General features: G+C 45.9%; 1 protein-coding gene across 6 annotated transcripts in view; it reads left to right on the top strand.

Annotated features, from left to right (window-relative positions):
* The window catches only part of LOC311142925 (acetyl-CoA carboxylase 1-like), a 45,753-nt gene extending 20,676 nt beyond the window's left edge, over positions 1 to 25,077 (top strand). For 5 of the 6 annotated variants that reach the window (XM_084178672.1, XM_084178674.1, XM_084178671.1 and 2 more), the window contains 26 exons: positions 486 to 629; positions 798 to 900; positions 1,093 to 1,200; positions 1,288 to 1,344; positions 1,635 to 1,679; positions 2,776 to 2,817; positions 3,596 to 3,811; positions 3,941 to 4,096; positions 4,246 to 4,470; positions 5,516 to 5,671; positions 7,269 to 7,415; positions 7,633 to 7,902; positions 9,198 to 9,295; positions 9,542 to 9,662; positions 9,869 to 9,979; positions 14,293 to 14,436; positions 14,578 to 14,698; positions 15,641 to 15,737; positions 18,006 to 18,102; positions 18,210 to 18,345; positions 18,524 to 18,701; positions 18,845 to 18,957; positions 19,724 to 19,878; positions 21,416 to 21,586; positions 22,504 to 22,640; positions 23,266 to 25,077. In XM_084178672.1, the coding sequence (XP_084034798.1) occupies positions 486 to 629; positions 798 to 900; positions 1,093 to 1,200; positions 1,288 to 1,344; positions 1,635 to 1,679; positions 2,776 to 2,817; positions 3,596 to 3,811; positions 3,941 to 4,096; positions 4,246 to 4,470; positions 5,516 to 5,671; positions 7,269 to 7,415; positions 7,633 to 7,902; positions 9,198 to 9,295; positions 9,542 to 9,662; positions 9,869 to 9,979; positions 14,293 to 14,436; positions 14,578 to 14,698; positions 15,641 to 15,737; positions 18,006 to 18,102; positions 18,210 to 18,345; positions 18,524 to 18,701; positions 18,845 to 18,957; positions 19,724 to 19,878; positions 21,416 to 21,586; positions 22,504 to 22,640; positions 23,266 to 23,395 (3,478 nt within the window). In that variant the 3' untranslated portion in view covers positions 23,396 to 25,077. The remainder of the gene's footprint in view (positions 1 to 485; positions 630 to 797; positions 901 to 1,092; positions 1,201 to 1,287; positions 1,345 to 1,634; positions 1,680 to 2,775; positions 2,818 to 3,595; positions 3,812 to 3,940; positions 4,097 to 4,245; positions 4,471 to 5,515; positions 5,672 to 7,268; positions 7,416 to 7,632; positions 7,903 to 9,197; positions 9,296 to 9,541; positions 9,663 to 9,868; positions 9,980 to 14,292; positions 14,437 to 14,577; positions 14,699 to 15,640; positions 15,738 to 18,005; positions 18,103 to 18,209; positions 18,346 to 18,523; positions 18,702 to 18,844; positions 18,958 to 19,723; positions 19,879 to 21,415; positions 21,587 to 22,503; positions 22,641 to 23,265) is intronic. The other variant, XM_084178675.1, reaches the window with a different exon arrangement.
* Positions 25,078 to 25,591: the final 514 nt, after the last annotated feature.

Genomic DNA, 25,591 nt, shown 5'->3' with positions numbered 1-25,591 from the left:
CCTAATACAGGGAATTTTTACTAGGATTAAATGTCAGGAATTGTGGAAAACTAGGTTTAAATATATTTGGGTAAGGTGTATGTAAACTTCCGACTTCAACTGTAAATACTGCTGCTGGGCTACTCCGTGAGCAGTACATCCAGATCTATAAGATGCATATTCAGTTTTTATATTCGGATCCTCATTCACTGTTCTCTGTGAGAACACTATGCTGTATTAGTGTTAGTATGGAAGTGAATGAGGAGTCAGAATGTTCCTTCTGTCCCAGCAACTTATCACAGATATATTAAATACTGCTGGTTGGTGGGGGGCTCTTAAAGGTGACTCTCCTATGGGCCAGAAATGGATTCTGCCCTCCTCCCTGCTCTGGCCCAGCTCTGGGCTACTGAGTGAGTGAATGAGTGAGTGAAAGGGTGGGTGGGTGAGTGAGTGAATGTGTGTGTGCTGCAGGACCCCGGTCTAATGGCTGTCTGTTGTGATCCCAGGATGTCGTTCTCGTCTAACCTGAACCACTACGGCATGGTCCACGTGGGCAGTGTGAGCGACGTCCTCCTGGACACCTCCTTTACCCCACCCTGCCAGCGCATGGGAGCCATGGTCTCCTTCCGCTCCTTCCAGGAGTTCACCAGGTGAAGGCTGGGCAATTTTGACCTTTTCAAAATCATTACATTATGACTTTTATTATTGTCCCACGTTGGGAAATGGTGTTATTGAATTGGAGATGTAATACTGAGAAATTACCTCAAGTGTGTGTGTCTGTGTGTGGTGTCTAACCAGGATCCTTTCCTCTCCATCAGGAACATTAAAGACGTGATGAGCTGTTTCTCTGACTCTCCTCCTCCCAGCCCCACCTTCCCAGAGGGAGGGAACCCTGTGCTCTATGGAGAGGAGGACACCAAGGTCAGAACTGTCCGCTAGTACTGATTCTGATGTGTATTGTAACACTACAGAGTATTGTGACTAAGAAAGCCCTTTGTTCAATGCATGGCATCAAAGTAGAATTACCTTCCTGTTCTTCATATAGTCGCAATAGATAATTTCTCTCTGAATTGTATGACTGATGTTTTGCCTGCATGTGTTTGTGTGACCCAGAGTATCCAAGACGAGCCCGTTCACATTCTCAACGTGGCCATCAAGACTGACAGTGACATCGATGACGACGGCCTGGCTGCCATGTTCCGGGAGTTCACCCAGACAAAGGTAAGATGTTTAGGATGAGCCTTTCAGGAAGTACAACTGGACACCTCAGTCGCTCACACTTCCTCTTCCTGTGTCTTATTCCCCCAGAAATCCCTGCTGTTTGAACATGGCATCCGCAGGCTGACCTTCCTGGTAGCTCAGAAGGTGAGCGCTAGGACTCCCAATCCCCTACTCTAACCTCAGATCTCTAACCAACTCTCTTCCAATCACCATCAACTATCTTATCTTAATCACAATGATGCACGTTGGCTCTACAGACATCCAGACGGCACGAGAGAGTCACACGTTTAATTTGGAATGGCCTGTAATTTGACCATCGTTTGTATCTCAAATTTGGCTGTTTTGCTTGCTCTCTGTCTCTCTCTTTTCTCTCTCTGTCTCCTGTCCCTCTCTGTATCCATGTCTTGCCTTTGCTGTGGGGTTTGTGCTGACAGGATTTCAGGAAGGCAGTCAACTGTGAGGTGGACCAGAGGTTTCATGTGAGTAGTGGGAAGATGTGGATGATAACTGTGGAACAGTAGAGTTTGTCTTCCTGTATTGTCAACTCTTTCCCTGGACCACTCGAAGTAGCTTTTGGTTGGCTTCAGGGAGATAATGAGGGCATTTGAGACTAAAGACATTTGGGTAAATGCCAGGTTCCCTTCTCTCTCCCTGCGTCAGCCCTCTGAATGATGCCCTTTCTTTTGACAAGAGAAGAACAGGCTCTGATGAGAGCTAATCACTGCCATTGGTGTGGCCCTCCTACATTAGAGACTCACTCAGTTCCTCTGAGTACACTGACCAGTGTATTCACACATAATAAATCCTGTATTCTCTGTTATGCTAACACCATTGTGTTGTCATCAAATCAGTCCTATATACAGGCTTGTAGTGGGCATTAGTGCCTCAGACTAATACACAACTGTCCTGTCATTATATACAGATTGAGTTGATGAGTGTTTGCAATTAGTCCGGTATTGTTTGGCCAAGTGGGGTGCGAGCCTCAAAGCCAAACCTGACAATCAGGCTTCAAGCTAGAGCGTTCAGAAATACAAATCACTCCCTGTGAAAAGAGAATGTTTTATTCATTAGATTAGCTGTCGCTGCTCCCCTGCTGCCTGTCACTGTCTGTCATTATGTGAATAGGCAGTTTGGGAGAATACAACCTCAGACATCAGCACAAATGGGAAGAGATCAGGGCTGTTGAATGTTAAACAGGCTCTTCCTGATCACAGACCGATGCCATAGTGTTCCTCCTCACTGTCACAGCAATTCACATAGCGCTCATCACAGCTCATTGAGGGAGAAATGTAGAACCGTAGAAGGAAATGTAACCACTTAGTGTTGTTAGAATGTCACTCATTTTCACCTGCAGTCATTCTATTCTCTAGAGGTCATGTCTACCTTTAGTCTAGCTGATTCTGGAACTTAGTTGCAGCATAGCAGGGATTCTTGAAATCCTGGACTCAAAGCCCTAACTCTCTCTTACTCTGTATTAACCAGTAGAACTGGTAGGTTGACAATGTGTGTTCTTCGCAACATGTGAATCTGTTTGTGTAACTGTACTCTCTCCTCACCTGTCTGTCTCTCACACAGAGGGAGTTCCCCAAGTTCTTCACCTTCCGGTCCAGAGACAAGGTGCGTGTCTTCACACTGTCTGTGTGTCAATATGAACACTGACTTTATGAGCTACCATCAAATAACCAGTAATAGTCTGCTCAGGGATAGTAGTCACTGAACAGGTTCAATCCATCCCAAAAAGATAAGGGAATTCATATTTGAAGTGCTAACACTCAGACTGAATGTATAACTTAGATGAAAGATGAGCCCAAATGACCACGCTTCTCAATGTGTAGACTAGAGTTACAGCGGAACAGCTAAGCAAGTGTCAACTAACCAAGTGTCAATTTCACATGATGGCAACAATAGAGGTGAGGAAATTTGACTAAGATGGTTGCAGAAAAGTACATTCCCTCCTTCCTTGCTCACCCCTTAGTTGGCACTGAAAGTCACTCCATTATGATCAATGGTGGCTCTTCCCCTGCCTAGGCCCCTGATAGTCTCACTACAATGGCACCACCAAAACTCATTACCGTAATTAACTATTTAATTATGTCCCCCATTTAAGAGAAATGACACCCATTAGCAGGCTGAGATTGCTTTTGATTTCATTTACTTAATGCAGTGTATGGCTGGCGGGCACCCTCTAGTCTTATACAAACCCAATGCTCCTGAAACAGCCAATTGGATGATGGTAGGGCAGCCTAACTGGTAAAGGCCTTGAGGAAAATTCATTCCCATTCCTTGAACCTTCAATTGGTTTGTATGACAGTATCTTGCTGTGCGTGACTGTCCTGCTGTGTGTGACGGTGTCTTGCGTCTTCCTGTGTAACTGATTGTCCCCCTGTGTGTCTAGTTTGAGGAGGACAGGATCTACCGTCACTTGGAGCCAGCGCTGGCCTTCCAGCTGGAGCTCAACCGCATGCGTAACTTTGCTCTGACCGCCATCCCCTGTGCCAACCACAAGATGCACCTGTACCTGGGCGCTGCCCGCGTGGAGGTGGGAACAGAGGTCACCGACTACCGCTTCTTTGTCCGGGCCATCATCCGTCACTCAGACCTGGTCACCAAGGTGAGAGCGATAGTGACACACTACTTACATGCCTGTGTGTGTGTGTGTGAGTGATTTAATACACCTGTTCAGTTTGTGTGTATGTGAAAACGTGCCCCTCTGACCTCTGCTCCTGTCCTTTGTCTACAGGAGGCGTCTTTTGAGTACCTCCACAACGAGGCAGAGCGTCTGCTGTTGGAGGCCATGGACGAGCTGGAGGTGGCCTTCAACAACACCACCGTACGAACTGACTGCAACCACATCTTCCTCAACTTTGTTCCCACCGTCATCATGGACCCCTCCAAGGTCAGTGGCAGCACACCCAAGATCTGTACGTACCCTGTGTTCATTGTTCACGTGTACGTTGTGTTTGTGCACTGTACATGGAGTGATGTGTTTTGGTGTTGTGTGTATTGTATATGCTTTATTAGTAACCTCTATGTGCCCATGTTCAGATTGAGGAGTCAGTGCGCTCCATGGTGATGCGTTACGGCAGTAGGCTGTGGAAGCTCCGGGTCCTCCAGGCGGAGCTGAAGATCAACATCCGGCTGACGCCCACGGGCAAACAGATCCCCATCCGCCTGTTCCTCACCAACGAGTCAGGCTACTACCTGGACATCAGCCTGTACAAGGAGGTCACCGACTCCCGTACGGGACAGGTGGGGCCCAAAGACCGACAGGTGGGGCACTCGCACGTCTTTCATCCCTCACGGCCCACACTCCCAAGCAATCACAGGCAGGGGAAGCAGCCTCACACAGAACCCTCAGCTCCCAGAATGCATCTTAATGGGCAACTCTTGGTTCATGCTCAAGTATTTTGAAGTTTAATTAAGAAATATATGACATGCGAACTGTGGATCAGTCAGTCTACTGTGTGAAGTGGAGCTGAGGGTTCTTTAAGTGGTCTGGCCAGCCTCTAGCCTGTTGGACAAGACTAGCAGTGATCATGATATTTTCCTTTATATAGGAGAACAGGTAAGTTGCATCCATCTATATATCATCCCATTCCATTGCAATACGAGGGTAAATGTTCCATAAGTCAAACAGTCATTGGCAGAGAGCATATGCAGGTAGCTAAGAGTGTTAAAAAATAATGCCCCTACTACTACGATGCGAGAAATAATGAACTGTAACACTTCCCATTTGTTTTTCTGGGCAGGTGCCTTATTAGTATGAAATTCAATTTGGGTTCTATTTTGGAGCTGGTAGATGACGCTGAGTTGAGTGATGATCCGGTGCATTGTGCTCAGCCTTATTCATTAACACTTAACACAGGCGTGGCCAGGCCCATTCTTACCTTGTTCTCATGGACCCCTAACATGTCTCAATAGCCAGATGTGGTAGATTAACTCCTTTTATCTTCCAAAATGACTTTATTGTGTGAAGCACAAGAGAAACAGTGTTCTCATTCTGAGGAGTCGATATGTCTCTAATGTGATGTGACACAGCTCAGGTTAACAGGTCTGGTCAAAGGACCTAATCAGACGGAACAGCTGATAGGGATGGTAAAGAACATGACTTCATGTTCTCCTATTGCAGATATAACTGAATCCACAGCTCTGGTCAGCATTGTCACCGTTTCATGTTTCTTGGAATACGCTCCATGTCGGATATCTGTCTTCATTACATTACATATTGTGTACTGTGTTCTCTGTAGATATGTGTGTTGCAAAGGGCAGCTAGTATCCGTGTGTGGTGAGTGACTCTGTGTCCTCTCTCCTTCAGATCATGTTCCAGGCTTATGGGGACAAGCAGGGTCCTCTGCATGGCATGCTCATCAACACCCCCTATGTGACCAAGGACCTGCTGCAGTCCAAACGCTTCCAGGCCCAGTCCCTGGGAACCACCTACGTCTACGACTTCCCTGAGATGGTCAGACAGGTATGGACCTCGACACAACGGCTCACAGTGGTCTCCGTTGATGGTGTACATAAAAACATACTATCATGTTTGAGGTCAATTGCATTTCAACTCGGTCAATCCAGGAAGTTAATTGAAATCCAATGCATTAAATGAAGATCTCACATAGTAAAATAAGGGGACATTTCCAATTTATTAAATACAAATGTCTCCCCTGAATTGACTGAATTTAAATGGAATTGACCTCAACCCTGCGTGTTATCTCTCCACAGTAGAGGTCTGTACGGGACTGATTTATTCTTCCCACTCCCGCCCGCACCTGCTGGCTTTCTGTCTGACCCCCACCCTCTACTGCAAGAACTGGTCCCGAACCCAACTCCAGTCCCGCAATATTATTTTAGGCGTATGTGACGCAGCTCCCTGGCCAGCCATGGTCGCAGCAATTTTGCGCCCTAAAGGCAATATCAAAATGCGCAAAAATAACCTAAGAAATAGGTTAAATTACCAGAGATTCTTCTGTGGCCCGTTATATTAGGCTATCGGTATTACTGGGCTATATCAGCCAATAGGCTAGATGTAGTTTGAAGAGAGCAGAGTTGGAGAGACTTGCACTTTCTCTTGAGCTATTTTTATAACCTACCTTTTAGGAGTGGGGTGATTTTCAGACGGAGACAAATATGGGTGATCAATATTTATGTCTAGGCAATTTAGTAAACTGTAGCCTAATCATATTTAGGAAGTACATTTCCTTGGAAAGATAACTGCCCCCGTGCTTCTCCGCCCATGTATAGGCTATAGCCTACTCTATTTCATTGAGACCACACGCGTTCCTGATCTTGCGTTTATGGCTACTGAACTAGAAGCAGCAAGAATGATGAGAGCGCACACTTGCACTTTGTCTTGAGCTATGTTTTGCATATAGGATATAGCCTACCTTTTAGGAGGACGAATTGCAGGCAGAGACAAATATGGGTAATCAATACTTATTGATAATGAAAAGGTGCAGCGCTCGCTCACCATGGTAACCTTTGCGCGCATTGTGCTTTTTCCTTTTCAATGATGATCATATTTTTCGATTGCACCTCGACTCACCTCGGTTGAGCGCCCTCCACTTCTTTCCATTATCAATATTTATTGACAGACACTAGTTAACTACAGTCTAATCATATTGAATGTCATTTCCTTGGAAAGATAACTGCCACGTGCTTCTCCGCCCATGTAGGCAACCTAATGTATTTCATTGAGACGACACATACTAGGCGCACTTGATCTCGCACGCCCAACTAGGAGAGGAGAGGTAGGCTAATTAACTTCAAGCAGCAAATTCTGAGAGTGTTTGAATAATGCGAAAAAGACGTGCTTTTAATACAATAGGTAGGCTAACGCATACAAAGCAGAAAGACGACCGTTTCCAAATAATCTGCGGGACAACAAAAATATTTTCATCCCAAAGTTATCTCTCTGACCGGCCGCTCCCAACCGCAGCATGAAAAATGACGACCTTGCCGTAATGATCTCTGTCGGGCCCTGCAGTACTCTACTCTACAGTAAGCATGTTATACTAAGAGTGAGCAGCAGTCCCTTGACTCCTCCTCTCTCTGGCTCCTCTTTCCTCCAGGCTCTAAAGAAGCTGTGGCAGTCCACCCAAGCCTTCGCCCACCTGCCCAAATGCCCTCTGCCCTCTGAGCTGCTCACCTTCACAGAGCTGGTCCTGGACCCACAGGGACAGCTGGTGCAGATGAACCGTCTACCAGGAGGGAACGAGGTGAGGAGTAACTCCTTTTAAACTTGCAGTTCCATTTCTATTCTGTAGGTGTCCCTGTGTTTCTTTGGCAGGATTGTTCAGTAGCTGTTTGCCAGGCATTGTCTTTATGCATATGTCAATTAATAGAAGAGTAATGCCCCTGTTTTGTTTGCTGTGAAATATGTATTGTCTCCACTACATAATACATTAATATGTGTACCTGTGTGTGTCCCTCTAGATTGGCATGGTGGCCTGGCGGATGACCCTCAGGACCCCAGAGTACCCGGCAGGGCGTGAGATTATTGTGATCAGTAATGACATCACACACAAGATTGGTTCGTTTGGCCCGCAGGAGGACCTGCTGTTCCTACAGGCCTCAGAGATGTCCAGGGAGAGTGGCATCCCTCGCATCTACATCTCTGCCAACAGTGGTGCCCGCATCGGCCTGGCAGAAGAGATCAGACACATGTTCCATGTGGCCTGGCAGGACACGGCAGACCCCTACAAGGTCAGCTGGCAGAAGGGGGGCATTGGGGTATAGATGTTCTGTTGAAGAATTTAAACTCTACTTGGATTAGGAGATTATTAGTGTTGTAGGACTCTGTTAGCAGATGTCTCTGCCCATGTACACTACATAACCAAAAGTATGTGGACACCTGCTTGTCGAACATCTCATTCCAAAATCATGGGCATTAATATGGAGTTGGTCAGCCTCCAGTCTTCTGGGAAGGCTTTTCACTAGATGTTGGAACATTGCTGCGGGGACTTGCTTCCATTCAGCCACAAGAGCATTAGTGAGGTCGGGCACTGATGTTGGGCGATTAGGCCTGGCTCGCAGTCGGTGTTCCAATTCATCCCAAAGGTGTTAGATGGGATTGAGGTCAGGGCTCTGTGCAGGCCAGTCAGGTTCCTCCACACCGATCTTGACAAACCATTTCTGTATGGACCTCGCTTTGTGCATGGGGGCATTGTCATGCTGAAACAGAAAAGGGCCTTCCCCAAACTGTTGCTACAAAGTTGGAAGCACAGAATCGTCTAGAATGTCATTGTATGCTGTAGCATTAAGATTTCCCTTTAAGGGGCCTAGCCCGAACCATGAAAAACAGCCCCAGACCACTTTACAGTTGGCACTATGCATTGGGGCAGGTTGCGTTCTCCTGGCATCTGCCAAACCCAGATTAGTCCGTCGGACTGCCAGATGGTGAAGCGTGATTCATCACTCCAGAGAACGCGTTTCCACTGCTCCAGATTCCAATGGCGGTGAGCTTTACACCACTCCAGCCGATGCTTGGCATTGCGCATGGTGATCTTAGGCTTGTGTGCGGCTGCTCGGCCATGGAAACCCATTTCATGAAGCTCCCGACGAACAGTTCTTGTGCTGACGTTGCTTCCAGAGGCAGTTTGGAACTCGGTAGTGAGTGTTGCAACCGAGGACAGACAATTTTTACGTGCTACGCACTTTAGCACTCGGCGGTCTCGTTCTCTGAGCTTGTGTGTCCGACCACTTCGCTGCTGAGCTGTTGTTACTCCTAGACGTTTCCACTTCACATGGACAGCACTTACAGTTGACCGGGGCAGCTCTAGCAGGGCAGAAATTTGACGAACTGACTTGTTGGAAAGGTGGCATCCTATGACGGTGCCACGTTGAAAATCACTGAGCTCTTCAGTAAGGCCATTCTACTGCCAATGTTTGTCTATGGATATTGCATGGCTGTGTGCTCAATTTTATACACTAATTTGAAGGGGTGTCCACATACTATTGGTTGCAGTCTGCAACTTCAAAGTCTTTGTTTCTCTCCACAGGGCTTCAAGTACCTGTACCTGACCCCTCAGGACTACAAGAAGGTGTCAGCCCTGAATTCGGTTTACTGTGAACACATAGAGGACGAGGGAGAGTCCAGGTGAGTCCAGACATTACCCCTCAGCCATATTATTATTCACTGTCACCCTGTTCAATACAGATAATACATCCAGCTCACTGGCCAGCGGAGAAACTGAATCTACAACCTGTAAGAGAATCAATGGACTGTGCATGAATACACATGAAGAGCCCCGGACAATGGGAGACATAGAATAAAGAAAAGGAGGAAGTGATGAGGTCCAGTGAGAGAGGTGGGATGTGTCTGACAGAGCCTTTCCTTGTTCAGGTACAAGATCACTGACATCATTGGGAAGGATGATGGTCTGGGGGTGGAGAACCTGAAGGGCTCCGGGATGATCGCTGGAGAGTCCTCTCTGGCCTACGACCAGGTCATCACCATGAACCTGGTACGCACCGACACACTGGATGTACTGACATGCACACCTACACACACAACTGCCTACGCACTTAAAGTCTTTCATGTCTAAGTTACTACTTAAGTGCTGCTCTTAAGAGGCGGAGGATGGCAGATGTAAGAATGGGTTTACCCTGATCACTGACATGCACTTGACCAGTGGTTTCCTAAGCAGGCTGTGTGTGCTTCTCTCTCCAGGTAACGTGTCGAGCTATAGGGATCGGAGCCTACCTGGTCAGGCTGGGTCAGAGGACCATCCAGGTGGAAAACTCCCACATCATTCTTACTGGGGCTGGAGCTCTCAACAAGGTAAGGGCCAGCATCATTCCCCCTGTCCTGGCTGTACCTCATGGCACATGAAACTCTCACTGAAATACTGAGAGCTATTCTGGATGCAGCGTTGCAGTGCAGCTTCTACATAGGGACATTAGCTCTTTGTCTGTAGCATAGGAGGTCAGCTGTAGCACCCCCATGCATCACTAACAACAAGACTACACGTTATTAAGTTAACCATTTATAAAACAGATACAGTAAAGGTCTTTTAATACTCTTAATTGTCCTGTTGTTTTTTTAAAGAGAATAGGCGAGATGTTAATGTGTGTTTTTGCACTGTGCTCCGTCGTCTGTGACCCAAATAGATTGTTCCTGAGTTCATGCAATTAACGCATCTGCATTTTAATATGGAATTTCACTATTAATATGGAATTAGTTGAGCATGCCATTTATTTTGCAGTTAATTTGAGGAAGAGGACAAAGTGATGTGTGTGTGTGTGTGTATTTGTGTTATACTGTAGAGATGGAATGCTATTGAATAGATACAGTTGAAGTCGGAAGTTTACATACACCTTAGCCAAATACATTTAAACTCAGTTTTTCACAATTCCTGACATTTAATCCTGGTAAAAATTCCCTGTATTAGGTCAGTTAGGATCACCACTTTATTTTAAGAATGTGAAATGTCAGAATAATAGTAGAGAGTGATTTATTTCAGCTTTTGTTTCTTTCATCACATTCCCAGTGGGTCAGAAGTTTACATACACTCAATTAGTATTTGGTAGCATTGCCTGTAAATTGTTTAACTTGGGTCAAACATTTCGGGGAGCCTTCCACAAGCTTCCCACAATAAGTTGGGTGAATTTAGGCCCATTCCTCCTGACAGAGCTGGTGTAACTGAGTCAGGTTTGTAGGCCTCCTTGCTCGCACACGCTTTTTCAGTTCTGCCCACACATTTTCTATAGGATTAAGGTCAGGGCTTTGTGATGGCCATTCCAATACCTTGACTTTGTTGTCCTTAAGCCATTTTGCCACAACTTTGGAAGTATGCTTGGGGTCATTGTCCATTTGGAAGATGCATTTGCGACCAAGCTTTAACTTCCTGACTGATGTCTTGACATATTGCTTCAATATTTCCACATAATTTTCCTTCCTCATGATGCCATCTATATTGTGAAGTGCACCAGTCCCTCCTGCAGCAAAGCATGATGCTGCCACCTCCGTGCTTCACGGTTGGGATGGTGTTCTTCAGCTTGCAAGCATTTTCCTCCAAACATAACGATGGTCATTATGGCCAAACAGTTCTATTTTTGTTTCATCAGACCAGAGGACATTTCTCCAAAAGGTACGATCTTTGTCCCCATGTGCAGTTGCAAACCGTAGTCTGGCTTTTTTGTGGCGGTTTTGGAGCAGTGGCTTCTCCTTGCTGAGCGGCCTTTCAGGTTATGTCGATATAGGACTCGTTTTACTGTGGATATAGATACTTTTGTACCTGTTTCCTCCAGCATCTTCACAAGGTCCTTTGCTGTTGTTCTGGAATTTATTTGCACTTTTCGCACCAAAGTACGTTCATCTCTAGGAGACAGAACGCGTCTCCTTCCTGAGAGGTATGACAGCTGCGTGGTCCCATGGTGTTTATACTTGCATAATATTGTTTGTACAGATGAACGTGGTACCTTCAGGCGTTTGGAAATTGCTCCCAAGGATGAACCAGACTTGTAAAGGTCTACACAGGTCTTGGCTTGATTTCTTTTGATTTTCCCATGATGTCAAGCAAAGAGGCACTGAGTTTGAAGGTAGGCCTTGAAATACATCCACAGGTACACCTCCAATTGACTCAAATGATGTCAATTAGCCTATCAGAAGCTTCTAAAGCCATGACATCATTTTCTGGAATTTTCCAAGCTGTTTAAAGGCACAGTCAACTTATTGTATGTAAACTTCTTACCCACTGGAATTGTGATACAGTGAATTATAAGTGAAATAATCTGTCTGTAAACAATTGTTGGAAAAATTACTTGTGTCATGCACAAAGTAGATGTCCGAACCGACTTGCCAAAACTATAGCTTGTTAACAAGAAATGTGTGGAGTGGTTGAAAAATGAGTTTTAATGACTCCAACCTAGTGTATGTAAACTTCCGACTTCAACTGTAGGAAATATCCCTTAAGAGTGAACAATAAAACGGACAGCTCCCTCTTAACTAGGAGGCAGAAAGATGGTGTCACATCTGAATCTAAGAAAACAAATGATAATGGTGTTTTCTGATCCTCTATTTCTCTCATGCTGTGTACATTTTTCCAGCTCAGTGATCAGGCCCTTTTCTCCCTTGTTCTGTGGTTGAAACTCCCTCCACTCCCCTCGCCTCCCCCCTCCTCTCATCTCCCCAGTCATACTGCTGCAGCTCCTGGTGGAATAATAGAAAGAGAAGCGTGAAGTTGTTATTTGCATAGAAATGGCAACGTGACGCCTGAGGCTGCTGCTGGGGAGAAGGACACCCATATCATTTGTCTCCAATCAGAATGAAAAGTTTTGCTAAGGCAGATTGTTTTCTCTCTCTGTGCTCCATGACCACTGACTACCCACCGCTTCCTCCATCCCTCTCTCCCTCCGTCTCCACTCCCTCCATCTCTCCTCCCTGTCTCTGCATTAACATGACTCCATTCCAAATTACATTCCAAATTTGCGCATGACAAAACACAACTACATGCACGTTTCCATTTGCAGGTTTTGCTGCAAGCACGCCCGTGTGTGCGCGGGCGTTTTTGGATGCTGGTTGCTAGAGAAATGTCAGGAGATTGTGTCGGTTACAGTGTGTGTGACAGTAAATGTGGAAAATGTATCATATACATTTTTTATTGAAAACTAACAGATGTATCCATTTCGCAGTAAATTTGTAGTTTTCCTTCATTCTTTTTTTTTACTATAACATATCAAGTCGATGGTTCCCAATTTTCCACATTGGCAGTAAATCTATAGTTTCCTTTTTTTTTTACTTACTGTAACATTATCAAATGGATGTGTCACAATTGAATGTGTCCATTCACAATGATGGTCCATCCATTCAGCAGTAGCCATGGCAAAAAAAAAAAAAGACATTCACTATAACCCACATATTATATCCCCATAGACTCCCTGGTTCACCAAAGCCGTATGAAGAGGACGTACACACATCTTGATACAGTCATTTAATTCACTGATGGACATCTTTCTCCTATTTGTATGGTGGCTGGATAGTAACTACTGGCACAAATATCCCAGTGGGCCTATGTCCCTCCCTCTCTCCTCTCCCTCTGCTGTGGAATCTTAATGAACCCAGGCCCAGCCCGGTGGCACACAGGCCCTGCGTCTGCCTGTCAAGGTGACTGCAATGCTGGCCGGGGCCGCGGGCTGTCCTGACAGCTTTAGGAGAGCGCCCAGGATTTGTAGCCAGGGACATAACCATTAATGGTAATAAAGAAAGTAAATGATGGCCGAAGAGGTGAGAGCTGAGAGTGAGCAACGAGCACCTCTCTGTGTTTTACCGAGCAGTGTCCTTTGAGCGGCCGCCCGCCCCTGTGTGTGTGGCGGGGGCGGGGAGGTTAATGGGTCCGGCGGGTCACAGGAGCAGTTTGGACGCCAAAATGAGTTCAGTGGCCTCCATGCCATCCTTCATTAGCCTCTCACACCGGGAGACACGCACAATAAACCAATATACACACACTCATACAGGCAGTCTCATACACGTGCTATTGTGTGTGTGTGTGTGAGCGTGTGTGTGCGCGTGCTTGTCTTTCTATGCGTGTGGGTGCTCATAAACTGGCAGTGTGCAGTGCAGGCGGGCAGCTCTTTGTCATGGCTCCTGTCAATAGTGTGAGTGGATAGAGTGTCAGGAAGGACAAATCTCAGGTATTAATTCACTCTGGAGGTTACAAATAACGCGGCCGCCTGGGAGAGCGCCAGGTGCCCGTGGCGCCCAGTGAATGCTTTGATAGTGATCCCTGGCCACCGATCGACAGTATTGACGAGGCCAAGGTACGGTGGTGAGCAGCAGGGTCCCTGTCACCTGAGAGATAGGTCTGTGTGTGGGATCCTATTGATCCACAGCCCCAGGGACCAGGGCCCTGGTGACACCACCTTCCATCCCCAGCCTCAGAGGGTTGAGCTATTCCCTGTAGTGAGAAGAATGGGTAGCCATTACCTACCCATACCTAATGTCTAAATATTGTTGGTGGTCTCTCAGCTAGTAGTTTGTAGGGAAATCGGCTAACATGGTTTGGTTTCGTTTGGTTTGACACATGACTATGGAAGAAATCACGAATGGTAAACAGAATATGACATCACATCACCCCCATCTTGTTCTTTCCCCAGGTGCTGGGTAGAGAGGTGTACACCTCCAACAACCAGCTGGGTGGGATTCAGATCATGCACAACAACGGTGTGACCCACAGCACTGTGTGTGATGACTTTGAGGGAGTCCACATGCTACTGCACTGGCTCTCCTACATGCCCAAGGTTAGCACCAGCTCTTATCAGCATTTAATCCATTGTCCATCCATTTAGGCTTATCTAATGCAAATGTACCTTTACACTGTTAGCTTCTCAGTGAAGCTGTGTTAAATGCAGAGTCAATGTTTACATGTCCCCCCCTCTCAGGACCGATCTAGTTCTGTGCCCATCATCAATGCCAAGGACCCCATAGACCGGCTGGTGGAGTTTATTCCCACCAAGGCCCCCTATGACCCCCGCTGGATGCTGGCAGGACGCCCCAGCCAGAGTGAGTACCCTCCTTCCTTCCTCTCAGAGATGAACATTTACAGTACTCCACAAACAAGAAGCAACTACTTTTCACTTACCACATTGTGCACTTGCAACATAATGCAGACTCAGTGCCACAGTCATCGCTCATCACCTACCTATCTAATATTTCCATTGCTGTGCAATAAAGGATCTTCATAATTCTCTCCTATCATAATAATCACTCACTTGTAGTCATTCATCCTCTCCTCCAGTCACAGTAATGCTGCATCAGCAGGTGTTGAAACAGCAGCTCTTCATACTTCAATTTAGTCTGAGTGTCATTTAAAGGTTGGCCTGCGATTTGCGCTATGATCATTTCAGGCAGATCTCCCTGAGGTCAGGGGTTAAACTAATTCCTGTTTGTTAGAGAGGGTTATAGGCTCTCCACACACTGAGAGACACGGTGAACCCTGAGCATCATTCTAGCTGGGTGGATGAAGAGAGAGAGATAGCAGGGGAATGGATGGCTGGTGTTATACATGCAGGGTCAGGCCCGAGCAGATTCCATATCAGTGTAATTACAACTTTGGGCAGAAGGAGAGATTGGGGCCGGTAGGGCGGTGCGGTGTGAGGAGAGACCAGTTCATGTCTTTAGTTGTGATGAGTGGGGAGGCTTAATTGAATGGTAACCTCTTAGACTAGCCCTGTCTTGCTCACTCTGCCAGGAGCAGGAGAGCTGAGCTAGGCTCTTTACAGCCTCATCCGTCATGGGACCTGACAAGATTAGAGATTTCTGTTTAAAAAGAAAAAACACTGTTTTTGCCCTCATGGATATGACAGGAGTGTAGAATCTGAAGGGAAAAAAGCATTTTTCTGCCAAGTAACGGAATGTTTTATTTCTTATTTACAAATGTTTACTTTGTAATAATAAATTATTTAAACTCTCCCTCTCCTCCTCTCTCGCTCTCTCTCTCTGCAGCTCCAAAGGGGCCGTGGCAGAGTGGGTTCTTCGATCATGGCTCGTTCTCAGAGATCATGCAGCCGTGGGCTCAGAGTGTGGTGGTGGGCAGAGCCAGGTAAGGAACCACATCACTCCACTGTTTTTAAGCAATATAGACACGCTATAGTCCTTTGATAAACATACCAGGGGCCTCATTTATAACTGGTGCATAATTTTCACACTACATTTCTGCATGCACCATTTTTTTAGAAGAATACGTACATATAAAAATATTGAGATTTATAAACTTGCCGCACGCTTTGTATACGCGTGTTTTCCATTATAAATCAGACATGTCATGAAACTGTGTGCGTGAACGAGCATTATAACTCCGCCATGAACCTTTTATGGTGACAAAACGCCCTGTATTTGCTGTATAATTTGGAACTATTGGCATTAGACCATGGCAGTTTCTAAAAGAAAGAGCAATGGCAATTTTTATCACATTTCTGTAGAGGTGTGGGCAGAATGTTTTCATATTTTACAGTGACTTTTTCGAACTAAACATGCATGCTGCCTATAGCGAGTGCCAAACACTTGATTGATTGTATGTTCGAAACTATTTAAAAGTAAATGCTACAGCCCACACTTCTATGCAAAAGACAAATTGTTGTTCAAAATTTTTGCTTATCAATAGATGATTGGGTTTCTATCTCCTGCCTTGGTATAGGATTAAATAGGCTATGATGTCACGCGCCTATCACACAGCAATACTGTAGCCTATACCCAGACTGTCACATCTTTTACATAAGCTACCAGTTTATTTACTGTGTTGGCAGAATGTATTTTTTCCTCCCAATTTCAATTATGATCTTGTCTCATCGCTGCAACTCTCCAACGGGCTCGGGAGAGGTGAAGGTCGAGTCATGGTCCACTGAAACATGACCCGACAAACCGCGCTCCTTAACACCTGTCCGCTTAACCCGGAAGCCAGCTGCACCAATGTGTCGAAGGAAACACTGTTCAACTGACGACCAAAGTCAGTCTGCAGGCACCCGGCCTGCCACAAGGAGTCGCTATGGCATGATGAGCCAAGTAAAGCCCCCCCCCGGCCAAACCCTCCCCTAACCCGGATGATGCTGGGCCAATTGTGTGCCGCGGCCGGTTGTGTGACAGCCTGGGATCGAACCCGGGTCTGTAGTGACGCCTCAAGCACTGCGATGCAGTGCCTTAGACCGCTGCACCACTCGGGAGGCCCCTTTGGCAGAATGTTTTAATCTTTTGCAGTAATTTATGCTGTATTTGGTGAAGGACTGTGACAGTTTCTGAAAGAAAAAACAATGGCAAATTGTTGTGGCTCTGTCTGCAGAATGTTTGAATTCAACAATGTTTCCCTCCCTCCCCCAACCTAATATGCTGGACCGCCCATGAATTCTGAAACATTGTCTAGGCTGCTCATAAAATAAAATGTACAGTAGGTTACCAACAATAGTAGCATACATGCATCAGATCAAAAGATCAACTGTCCTATGGGATGGCATACAGCAAAACCTGAAATACATAGCCTATCTGTTAACTTGGCTACTAGGCCCAATTAGATGAGAGCTGTGCATGGTAATTTGTTGTATGACTACTTCAAGATGCTAACCCATCACGGCCAGAAAAGGTGAGGAATTTATTCTGCAATGGTTATGAAAATAAATAGGAAAAGATTCCTATGTCTAATTATTTTCGCTCTTCTCACTAAAAGCAAATGGCTGCATCTTGTTCTTATGAATAAGCTTATCATATCCATTTGCACAAAATACTTACTTGCCTGCTTGCAAAAAAATACTTGTACGTACGCATGGTCTAAAGTTTGCGTGGAGAAAAGGACATTCTCACGCCAAGTTCAGTTTTTATAAATGACAACTTTTGCGGGAAAGCTGGCACATGCATGTTTTGGGGTATATTTGTACGTATGCAATGTTTAGAAATGAGGCCCCAGACCATTACCAAGTCTATCTCTCAAGGGTAATCTTGGTCACAACATCATTTGTTTAGAATGTATGTAGTTCTAGAACAGGATGTATGTGAGCCGTGCAGGAAATGTGTTAAATGGTCTATCTGATCATTCCGCTGTTTATAAAATAATGTGGTCATGCAAGTCCATCTACATTTTCCAGTACTGAAACCCCCTCCTGCCTGATCTCTGATTCAGAGGGGTTGGGTTAAATGCGGAAGACACATTTGAGTTGAATGCATTCAGTTGTACAACTGACTAGGTATCCCCCTTTCCCTTTCACATAGCTAGCTCACCCATCTTAACCTCACACGTTGACCTGTCTGACCTCTAACGCCTGCCCAATCAGCCCCCAGGGGTGCATAGTTGTGTATCCTGATGTGACCCTCTGCTCTCTCACAGGCTGGGTGGCATCCCTACTGGAGTGGTTGCTGTGGAAACCAGATCAGTGGAGCTGTCAATCCCAGCCGATCCAGCAAACCTGGACTCTGAAGCCAAAGTAAGTTCCTCCTAATATACACTAGCCTGTGTCCCAATACATGTATACCCACATGAACACTCACAGAAACACATGATCACTAGTAACCCTTTATGTCCTGCTCTCAGATCATCCAGCAGGCAGGCCAGGTATGGTTCCCTGACTCAGCGTTTAAGACAGCGCAGGCCATCAAGGATCTGAATCGCGAGGGCCTCCCTCTCATGGTGTTCGCCAACTGGAGGGGCTTCTCTGGAGGCATGAAAGGTACCAGAGAACGGATGTTTATATATCTGTCAGTTATACCGGTGTCTGTGGGTTTCACATTTACATTTTAGTCATTTAGCAGACGCTCTTATCCAGAGCGACTTACAGTTAGTGAGGGCATACATTTTTCATACTGTTTTCAGTCTCATATCAAATTCCTCTCCTGTGCCTCCGTCAGATATGTATGACCAGGTGCTGAAGTTTGGGGCCTACATCGTGGATGGGCTGAGGGAGTACCGCCAGCCTGTTCTGGTGTACATCCCTCCCCAGGCTGAGCTGAGAGGGGGGTCCTGGGTGGTCATAGACCCCACCATCAACCCCCGCCACATGGAGATGTATGCTGACAAAGACAGTCGGTGAGTTTGACTTCCATCCACTAAGTCACTGTTTAGACGTTCAACGAATTTTGATGTGGTTTGATGTATGCTCAGATCAGTGACGTTAGGATACTATGTAGAGACTGACTTCTTTATAAATCCCTCTCTTCTCTGCTCCACAGTGGTGGAGTGTTGGAGCCAGAGGGGACGGTAGAGATCAAGTTTAGGAAGAAGGACCTGGTGAAGACCATGAGGAGGGTGGACCCTGTCTACTTGGGCCTGGCAGAGAGACTGGGTGAGTCCTCGAGCTTTATTAATACTTTCTCTCCCTCTGTATCGCTCTGTGAGGGAGGAATGATAATATCTAGCGGGGCACGTGTGTGTGCGTGCGTGCATCTGCTGTAATTCCCTGTCACTCTTGTTCTTTATCTGAGGATGATTGTATCGTCCCTGCTCTGTTCCCTGGGGAGATGTGTCAATCACGGCAGGGCCAGATCAATCAGCAGGGCCTGCTGTCTCCCTCTCCTCCCCACCTCGCCCCGTCCTCCCACCCAACCCGGCCTATTGATTTTCCTCTGGGCTCACAGGAGCACCATGAAGCCATAGAGCTATGGGCCAGCGCCGGGCCTCTAGGGGCTGTGGTGGGGAGGCTGACCGATTGGCTCTGACAGAAATCAATCTCTGCTGACAGGCAGCACAGCAGCCAGGGATTCTGGATAACACTGAACCACAACAGACAGTGATACTGAGAGCTGAGCTGAGCTGTACGGTCATAAATAACCCATGCTGAGCAAATGGGAGGGAATGTATCTTACCTCTAAACCATTTCTCATAGAACCAAGACAATGCTAATGGGACAGTAGCTGCTTACCCCAAACAATCACACTGTCATACAGAACAGATACAGTGATAAAGGAAGTGTATCCCATCCCAAATGCTCACGCTGTCACATTGACATAATGTCCTTGGAATGTTCTCAGTATGCAGCTGGCTTGCATCAGACCTCACTGAATAATATTGGGTTTGTGTTGTAACCCTCCTGGTCATGTCTCCCTCCCCAGGTACCCCAGAGCTGGGCCTGCCAGAGAGGAAGGAGCTGGAGACCAAACTGAAGGAGCGGGAGGAGTTCCTGTTACCCATCTACCACCAGGTGGCCGTGCAGTTCGCAGACCTCCACGACACCCCGGGACGCATGCAGGAGAAGGGCGTCATCACGGTGAGACGACACGGTCACAACATCACGCTGATTCAAACGTGATCAGAACACGGATTGTCAAATCAAATCAAATGTTATTGCTCTCATACACATATTTAGCAGATGTTATTGCAGGTATAGCGAAATGCTTGTGTTCCTCGCTCCAACAGTACTGTAATATCTAACAATACACATAAATCTAAAAGTAATAGAATGGAATTAAGAAATATAAGGCCTCTTTGACGTGTATAGGGGCGTACTCCCTCTGCTGTCTCCTGAAGTCCACGGTCAGCTCCTTCATTTTATTGACATTGAGGGAGAGGTTATTTTCCTGGCACCACTCCGCCAGGGCCCTCACCTCCTCCCTGTAGGCTGTCTCGTCATTGTTGGTAATCAGGCCTACCACTGTTGTGTCGTCAGCAAACTTGATGATTGAGCTGGAGGCGTGCGTGGCCATGCAGTCATGAGTGAACAGGGAGTACAGGGGGGGGTTGAGCACGCACCCTTGTGTGGCCCCTGTGTTGAGGATCAGTGTAGTGGAGGTGTTGTTTCCTACCTTCACCACCTGGGGGCAGCCCATCAGGAAGTCCAGGACCCAGTTGCACAGGGCGGGGTTCAGACCCAGGTCCCCGAGCTTAATGATGAGCTTGGAGGGTACTATGGTGTTGAAGGCTGAGCTGTAGTAAATGAACAGCATTCTTACATAGGTATTCCTCTTGTCCAGATGGGATAGGACAGTGCAATGGCGATTGTAACAGAACAGTATGGAAATGAAGGTCACAAAAGGCTCCCCCATAGCTATATGTGAAGACATTTTACATTAAAAAGTGTTGTTTTATGGTGTCTCATTCCAATACACACACAACTGTATCTATGCGGTATGTGAGTAACCAAGCCTGTATTACCCACAATGCAGTAGACTGGTGCAGTCGATGACATGCCTAGGGAATATAGTGTTCAGTAGATGCCTAGGGAAAAGAGTGTTCCAATCTCTCTCAGGCTGTGAGACGTGTCTTTATAATTACCTGCTGATGACCCGGCCCATCACCTCAGCAAGCACAGAACAGCCCCAGGCAGGATTCCAAGCTCTCTCCATCACACACACACTCTTGCAACACACGTACGCACAATGGGTTCATGAGAGGAAGGCTGCTAGGGCATTTCTGTAACTGAAGTATTTCTATAATAGATGACAATCTCAGTTGCTCTCAAGATGCCTGTAAATGCAACAGCACAATTATCTGTGATAGATTCCTGCAAATGCAACCGCACAAGAATCTGATTGACAGACACACAGGTGCTCAGTAGAATACCAAGGACAGATGACTTCTAGTGTCTGGAGAGCCTCCTGCACTCATAAGTCATCATATCATGATATACAAAGATATTTTCTTCCGTTCTTATGTAAATTGAGTAATGTCAGAAATGAAAAAGATATTTGGGGGCAATAATTACACAATATTAGATTATATTTAAATTTTCTAATATCAGTCAGCCAGTATGGCTTGTCAGTGAGATATCTAATCTCTGAAGCTCTGCTGTGTGTGTGGTTTCCCAGGACATCCTGGAGTGGCGGACATCACGTCACTTCTTCTACTGGCGTCTGAGGCGTCTGCTGCTGGAGGACACAGTCAAGATGAAGATCCAGGTGGCCAACAGCGAGCTGACCGATGGACAGATCCAGGCCATGCTGAGACGCTGGTTCGTAGAGGCTGAGGGGACCGTCAAGGTGACTGTCCATTACCTGCTCCTCTACTTTCCTCAAACCAGCCCACCACAGCACAAAGACACTGACGGTCACTGTCAGCTAGAGGCTGCAGATTATACATCTATACCTTCCTTCAGTCTGGTTTTAGTAATTTAAAAATATATATACATTCTGATCAGTTCAATTTCAAAACAGGAGTTGTGGTGTCTCGGTTATGGCTAGGTAGAATGAACTAGAGGTGATGCTGATAGAATAGATGTCCCTCAGCCCAGACTGCTGCCTTTCAGGGGTGACTAGAAAAAGCCCAGCTCCTGAGGTAGACTGAGAGTATCTCTTTAGAAGCGGTCGTCTTGTTAGCTAATACATTACCCCAATCAGGGCCGGCTATCTTAAGCTACAATTAATCTGAGCCCTGGCACGTGCAGATAGGAGAGGGACTCGCTGTTTCTTAATTAAAAGCAAACGGATTAAAAATGATTAATAAGGGCATTAAATGTTCTTGCGGACTACAAGCAGGAGGGCTCTTAAAACAGCGTGAGGCCATTACCGCCCTCCCAATCTGCCTAAGCCCCCGTCTGCCTTTGTTTGGGATCAGAGACTGGCTGCACTCATGAATATGGATTTCTCAATCAGGTCCAGTCAAAAAGGCATCAGGGGCCTACTTTGTAGCTCTCGCACTTTCACTTCTGATAGGAAAATGTGGGTTTTTGTGTGGGTTTTTTCCCCCACTTTCTTGACTTGCTCGTTCAAACAAGCAAGGTTATGAGAAAATGATTGTAGTACTCTCCTGCTCGAAACAAACATGGGGTCAGACGTGGGTGAAATTTGAAATACAGGTGTTTTCCCACTGATATGGATAAACGTTAGGCCCAAAAAAAGAATCTGTCACTGAGAAGTTGGAGTAAATCTTCCTCTATTCTCTCTCTGTGTGTGTGTAGGCGTATCTGTGGGACAGCAATGAGGAGGTAGTGGAGTGGCTGGAGAAGCAGCTGAAGGAGGAGGAGGGGGCCAGGTCTGTCATCGACGAGAACATCAAGTACATCCGCAGGGACCACATCCTCAAGCAGATCCGCAGGTGAGACAGACAGCCTTTTTAATAGGCATATCCAACCTGATCTCAAAGTTTCACTTCGGGATTTGACGTAATTGAATGAAAGTTGATTTTTGACCCATTCATTCTGTTAAGTTTAGGTATTATTCAGAGTGGTTAGGCCTACGCTTTAGGGAAAGCATAAAACAAAATGATTTTTTTTTTTAAATGCGCTGTTTCCATTTAGTATCATCAAGTACTCTCCCTGCTTGCTAGAAAATTGTGAACTGCCTTGGCACAGTGGTCTAAGCAGCACACTCTAGCTCTGAGCATCGTGAGTATGAGCCCAATGCTGTGCCATTGTTTTGTTTTTGGTGAGCACCGAGGACGGCATATCAACGTTCTCAGGACCTTTTCAAACGGGTGAAATCGACGTGTGTTTCTAGTGAACAGCCTGCCATGTCACTGGGAACCTACCAGCCTTGAGATGGCCGGTAGAAGTCAGCTCAAAGCCTTGTATAGTACCATCTGTTTATGCAGTGGGATATTTCCTGGGGTCAGGAAAGTGCAATGTCACTGATTTGCACAGAATCTATTTTATTCCATGTAACCCTTTGTTTACCTGGCTGTGCATCTCCTTAGTCTCACTCAGGTTCTCTTCTCTCCTTAGCCTGGTCCAAGCAAACCCTGAGGTTGCCATGGATTCCATTGTGCACATGACGCAGCACATCTCCCCTACACAGCGTGCTGAGGTGGTCCGCATCCTGTCCACCATGGATGCTGCCCCGGCCACCACCTAGAGGGCCTCTCCTCTCCTCTCCCCAGACTGGCCCCACTCTCTTAGGTGCACTGCACCTGTGGAGGAACTGTGCCGGAAACTGGGGCAGGAGGAGCCAGCATGGCAGCCCAAGGAGGCTGTGCTGTTACTGATGAAACTGTTGGCAATGATTCTGGAGGGAGGGGGGAGAGCTGAAACACAGGGTAATGCATTTATTTACATGTCTGATGTCCAGGGTAATGCATTCACATGTCTTACAGAATGTGTTAGTTGTGATATATCTATGTGCAAAAATGATAGACAAAGCCAAGACCAGAAACTATATACTGTATAACTAACATGAATGAGGGCAAGCTTGGGGACCGCACAATTGGCCAAGGTGGAAGCAGCTCTTCATTTGCGATCATAACGAGCCTCTGTCCTATTGGACAGGAAAACATGCATTGGGTGTTCGGAGTGTTTTGATGGCGATCTTGACAAAATTGCAGCAGATTGCTGGGAGGGTTCACGAGGGTGGGGGGTTAGCACACCTTTGCACAGAGCACTTAATTACTGATAAAACCCAGGGTAGGGAGTGGAGCGTGGCATTGTGATGGGGATAGCGGGTCGCTCTGCCCTGGGCCTGGAGAGAAGAGCCCAGCAGGAGGCAGGAAGAGGGATCTATTCAGACCCAACCACCCCACACTGGCCCTGGGGTGAGCTATGGGCAGGCAGGCAGGCACACCCGCTGATGCAGATAGAATAGCAGCTGTCACCTCTCTCACACTGCTCTGAATGCACCTTACTGTTCTATTACTTACATAAGGCTTCAGTTCAGCACAGCTTGCTCTATATTATACTAAAAGACTGACACAAGCAAACACTATTAATGGTAATTGGTGCCATAACGGTTGAGAATTATGTTTTTTCCTCCCATGGGGTATATTTTTGCCAATTATTGTGTAAGAAAATATATTAAACATTTAGGTGACTAATTTATTAAATGGCAATCATGTTAAAGAGAACTAGGTGGTGTACACTGGAATTATAAATTCAGTATTACAAAAGGTGTGCTTCTAAAATGTTCTGTTAATTTTAGTTAATTATGTTGAAGTTACTTTTAAATTGTGACGTTCTTTACATGAAACGTCTTCATTCCTTTCAATATTGACTTTCCAAAGAGTAAATGGGTCGTCACTAGTTAGCACAGCCAAAAAGTCATTATGGCTAAACCCTGCCTATTTTTAAAAGTTTTAACCACATGCCTAACCTTAAACGAAGACCAAAAAGATAACGTGTGTCATACATTTTTACAATATAGCCCATTTTGACTTTGTGGCTGTGGTAACTAGTGACAGAGAAAATGATAGTATTGTGTAAACTTGGTTACGCTCATTGAGGAACAGGGATGGATCCAGGATACTGTAGTCTCTTTATGGCAAAGTGATGGCGGCCTAGCTGCTGGAGAGCCTCAGAAATGTAACATAATACTTGATTCAATGTAAGGGGAAAAAATGTATTTTGCCTAGCTGAAAGAGGCAAGAATTGGCAATGTAGGATGACTTCATGCACAGTGCTAATCTTAAATTCTATTTGTCTAATATTGCTGGTAGTCCTGTTACTAACGAGGTGATTGGCTGTTTGTCTGAATGAGGAAGGTGAATGTGTTTACTGTAGTGAACTCGATTTACCTCAGTTCAAATGTAATAAAGTAAACTTAACTTACCTGGTTTGACAGATTTGTTTAGCTTTTTCAAGCGGATTGAGTTGGCCTATCTTTTCAAACTCAACTGGAGTCAAACATTGCATTAATATCGACATTATTACAAAATTATTTACCATTAAATGGATCATCCTGATTATCACACCATCATTTTTCAGTAATTCTGCCAAATGCAGTGTAAGAAAAGTATCATACTTGGGGAGAGGCATTTTCTGAAATGATATTCTCTTCTCATGCATCAACCCACAGATGATCAAAGTGGCATTCTTTTTTTTTCAAACTTCAACAGTCTTAAAAGGGATGAGACAGATCAAACAAATAGTGAGGGATCCATCTCATCCCTTTTGTTTTTTTTCCTGTCTCACTTTCATATCGTCCCCTTGGCTCCGTCAACTCTATTACCATCCTACCAACAAATATGTAAGACAAATTGAGTTGCATACACCCAATACCCATCACAATTATGGGAGGCCCAATAAGAAAATGAGTCATTTGGTGGTATAATTGGAAATGCGC

Source organism: Coregonus lavaretus (assembly GCF_964263955.1).
Source record: "Coregonus lavaretus genome assembly, chromosome: 15".
Lineage (NCBI taxonomy): Eukaryota > Metazoa > Chordata > Actinopteri > Salmoniformes > Salmonidae > Coregonus > Coregonus lavaretus.
This window is presented reverse-complemented; position numbering and strand designations above follow the sequence as displayed.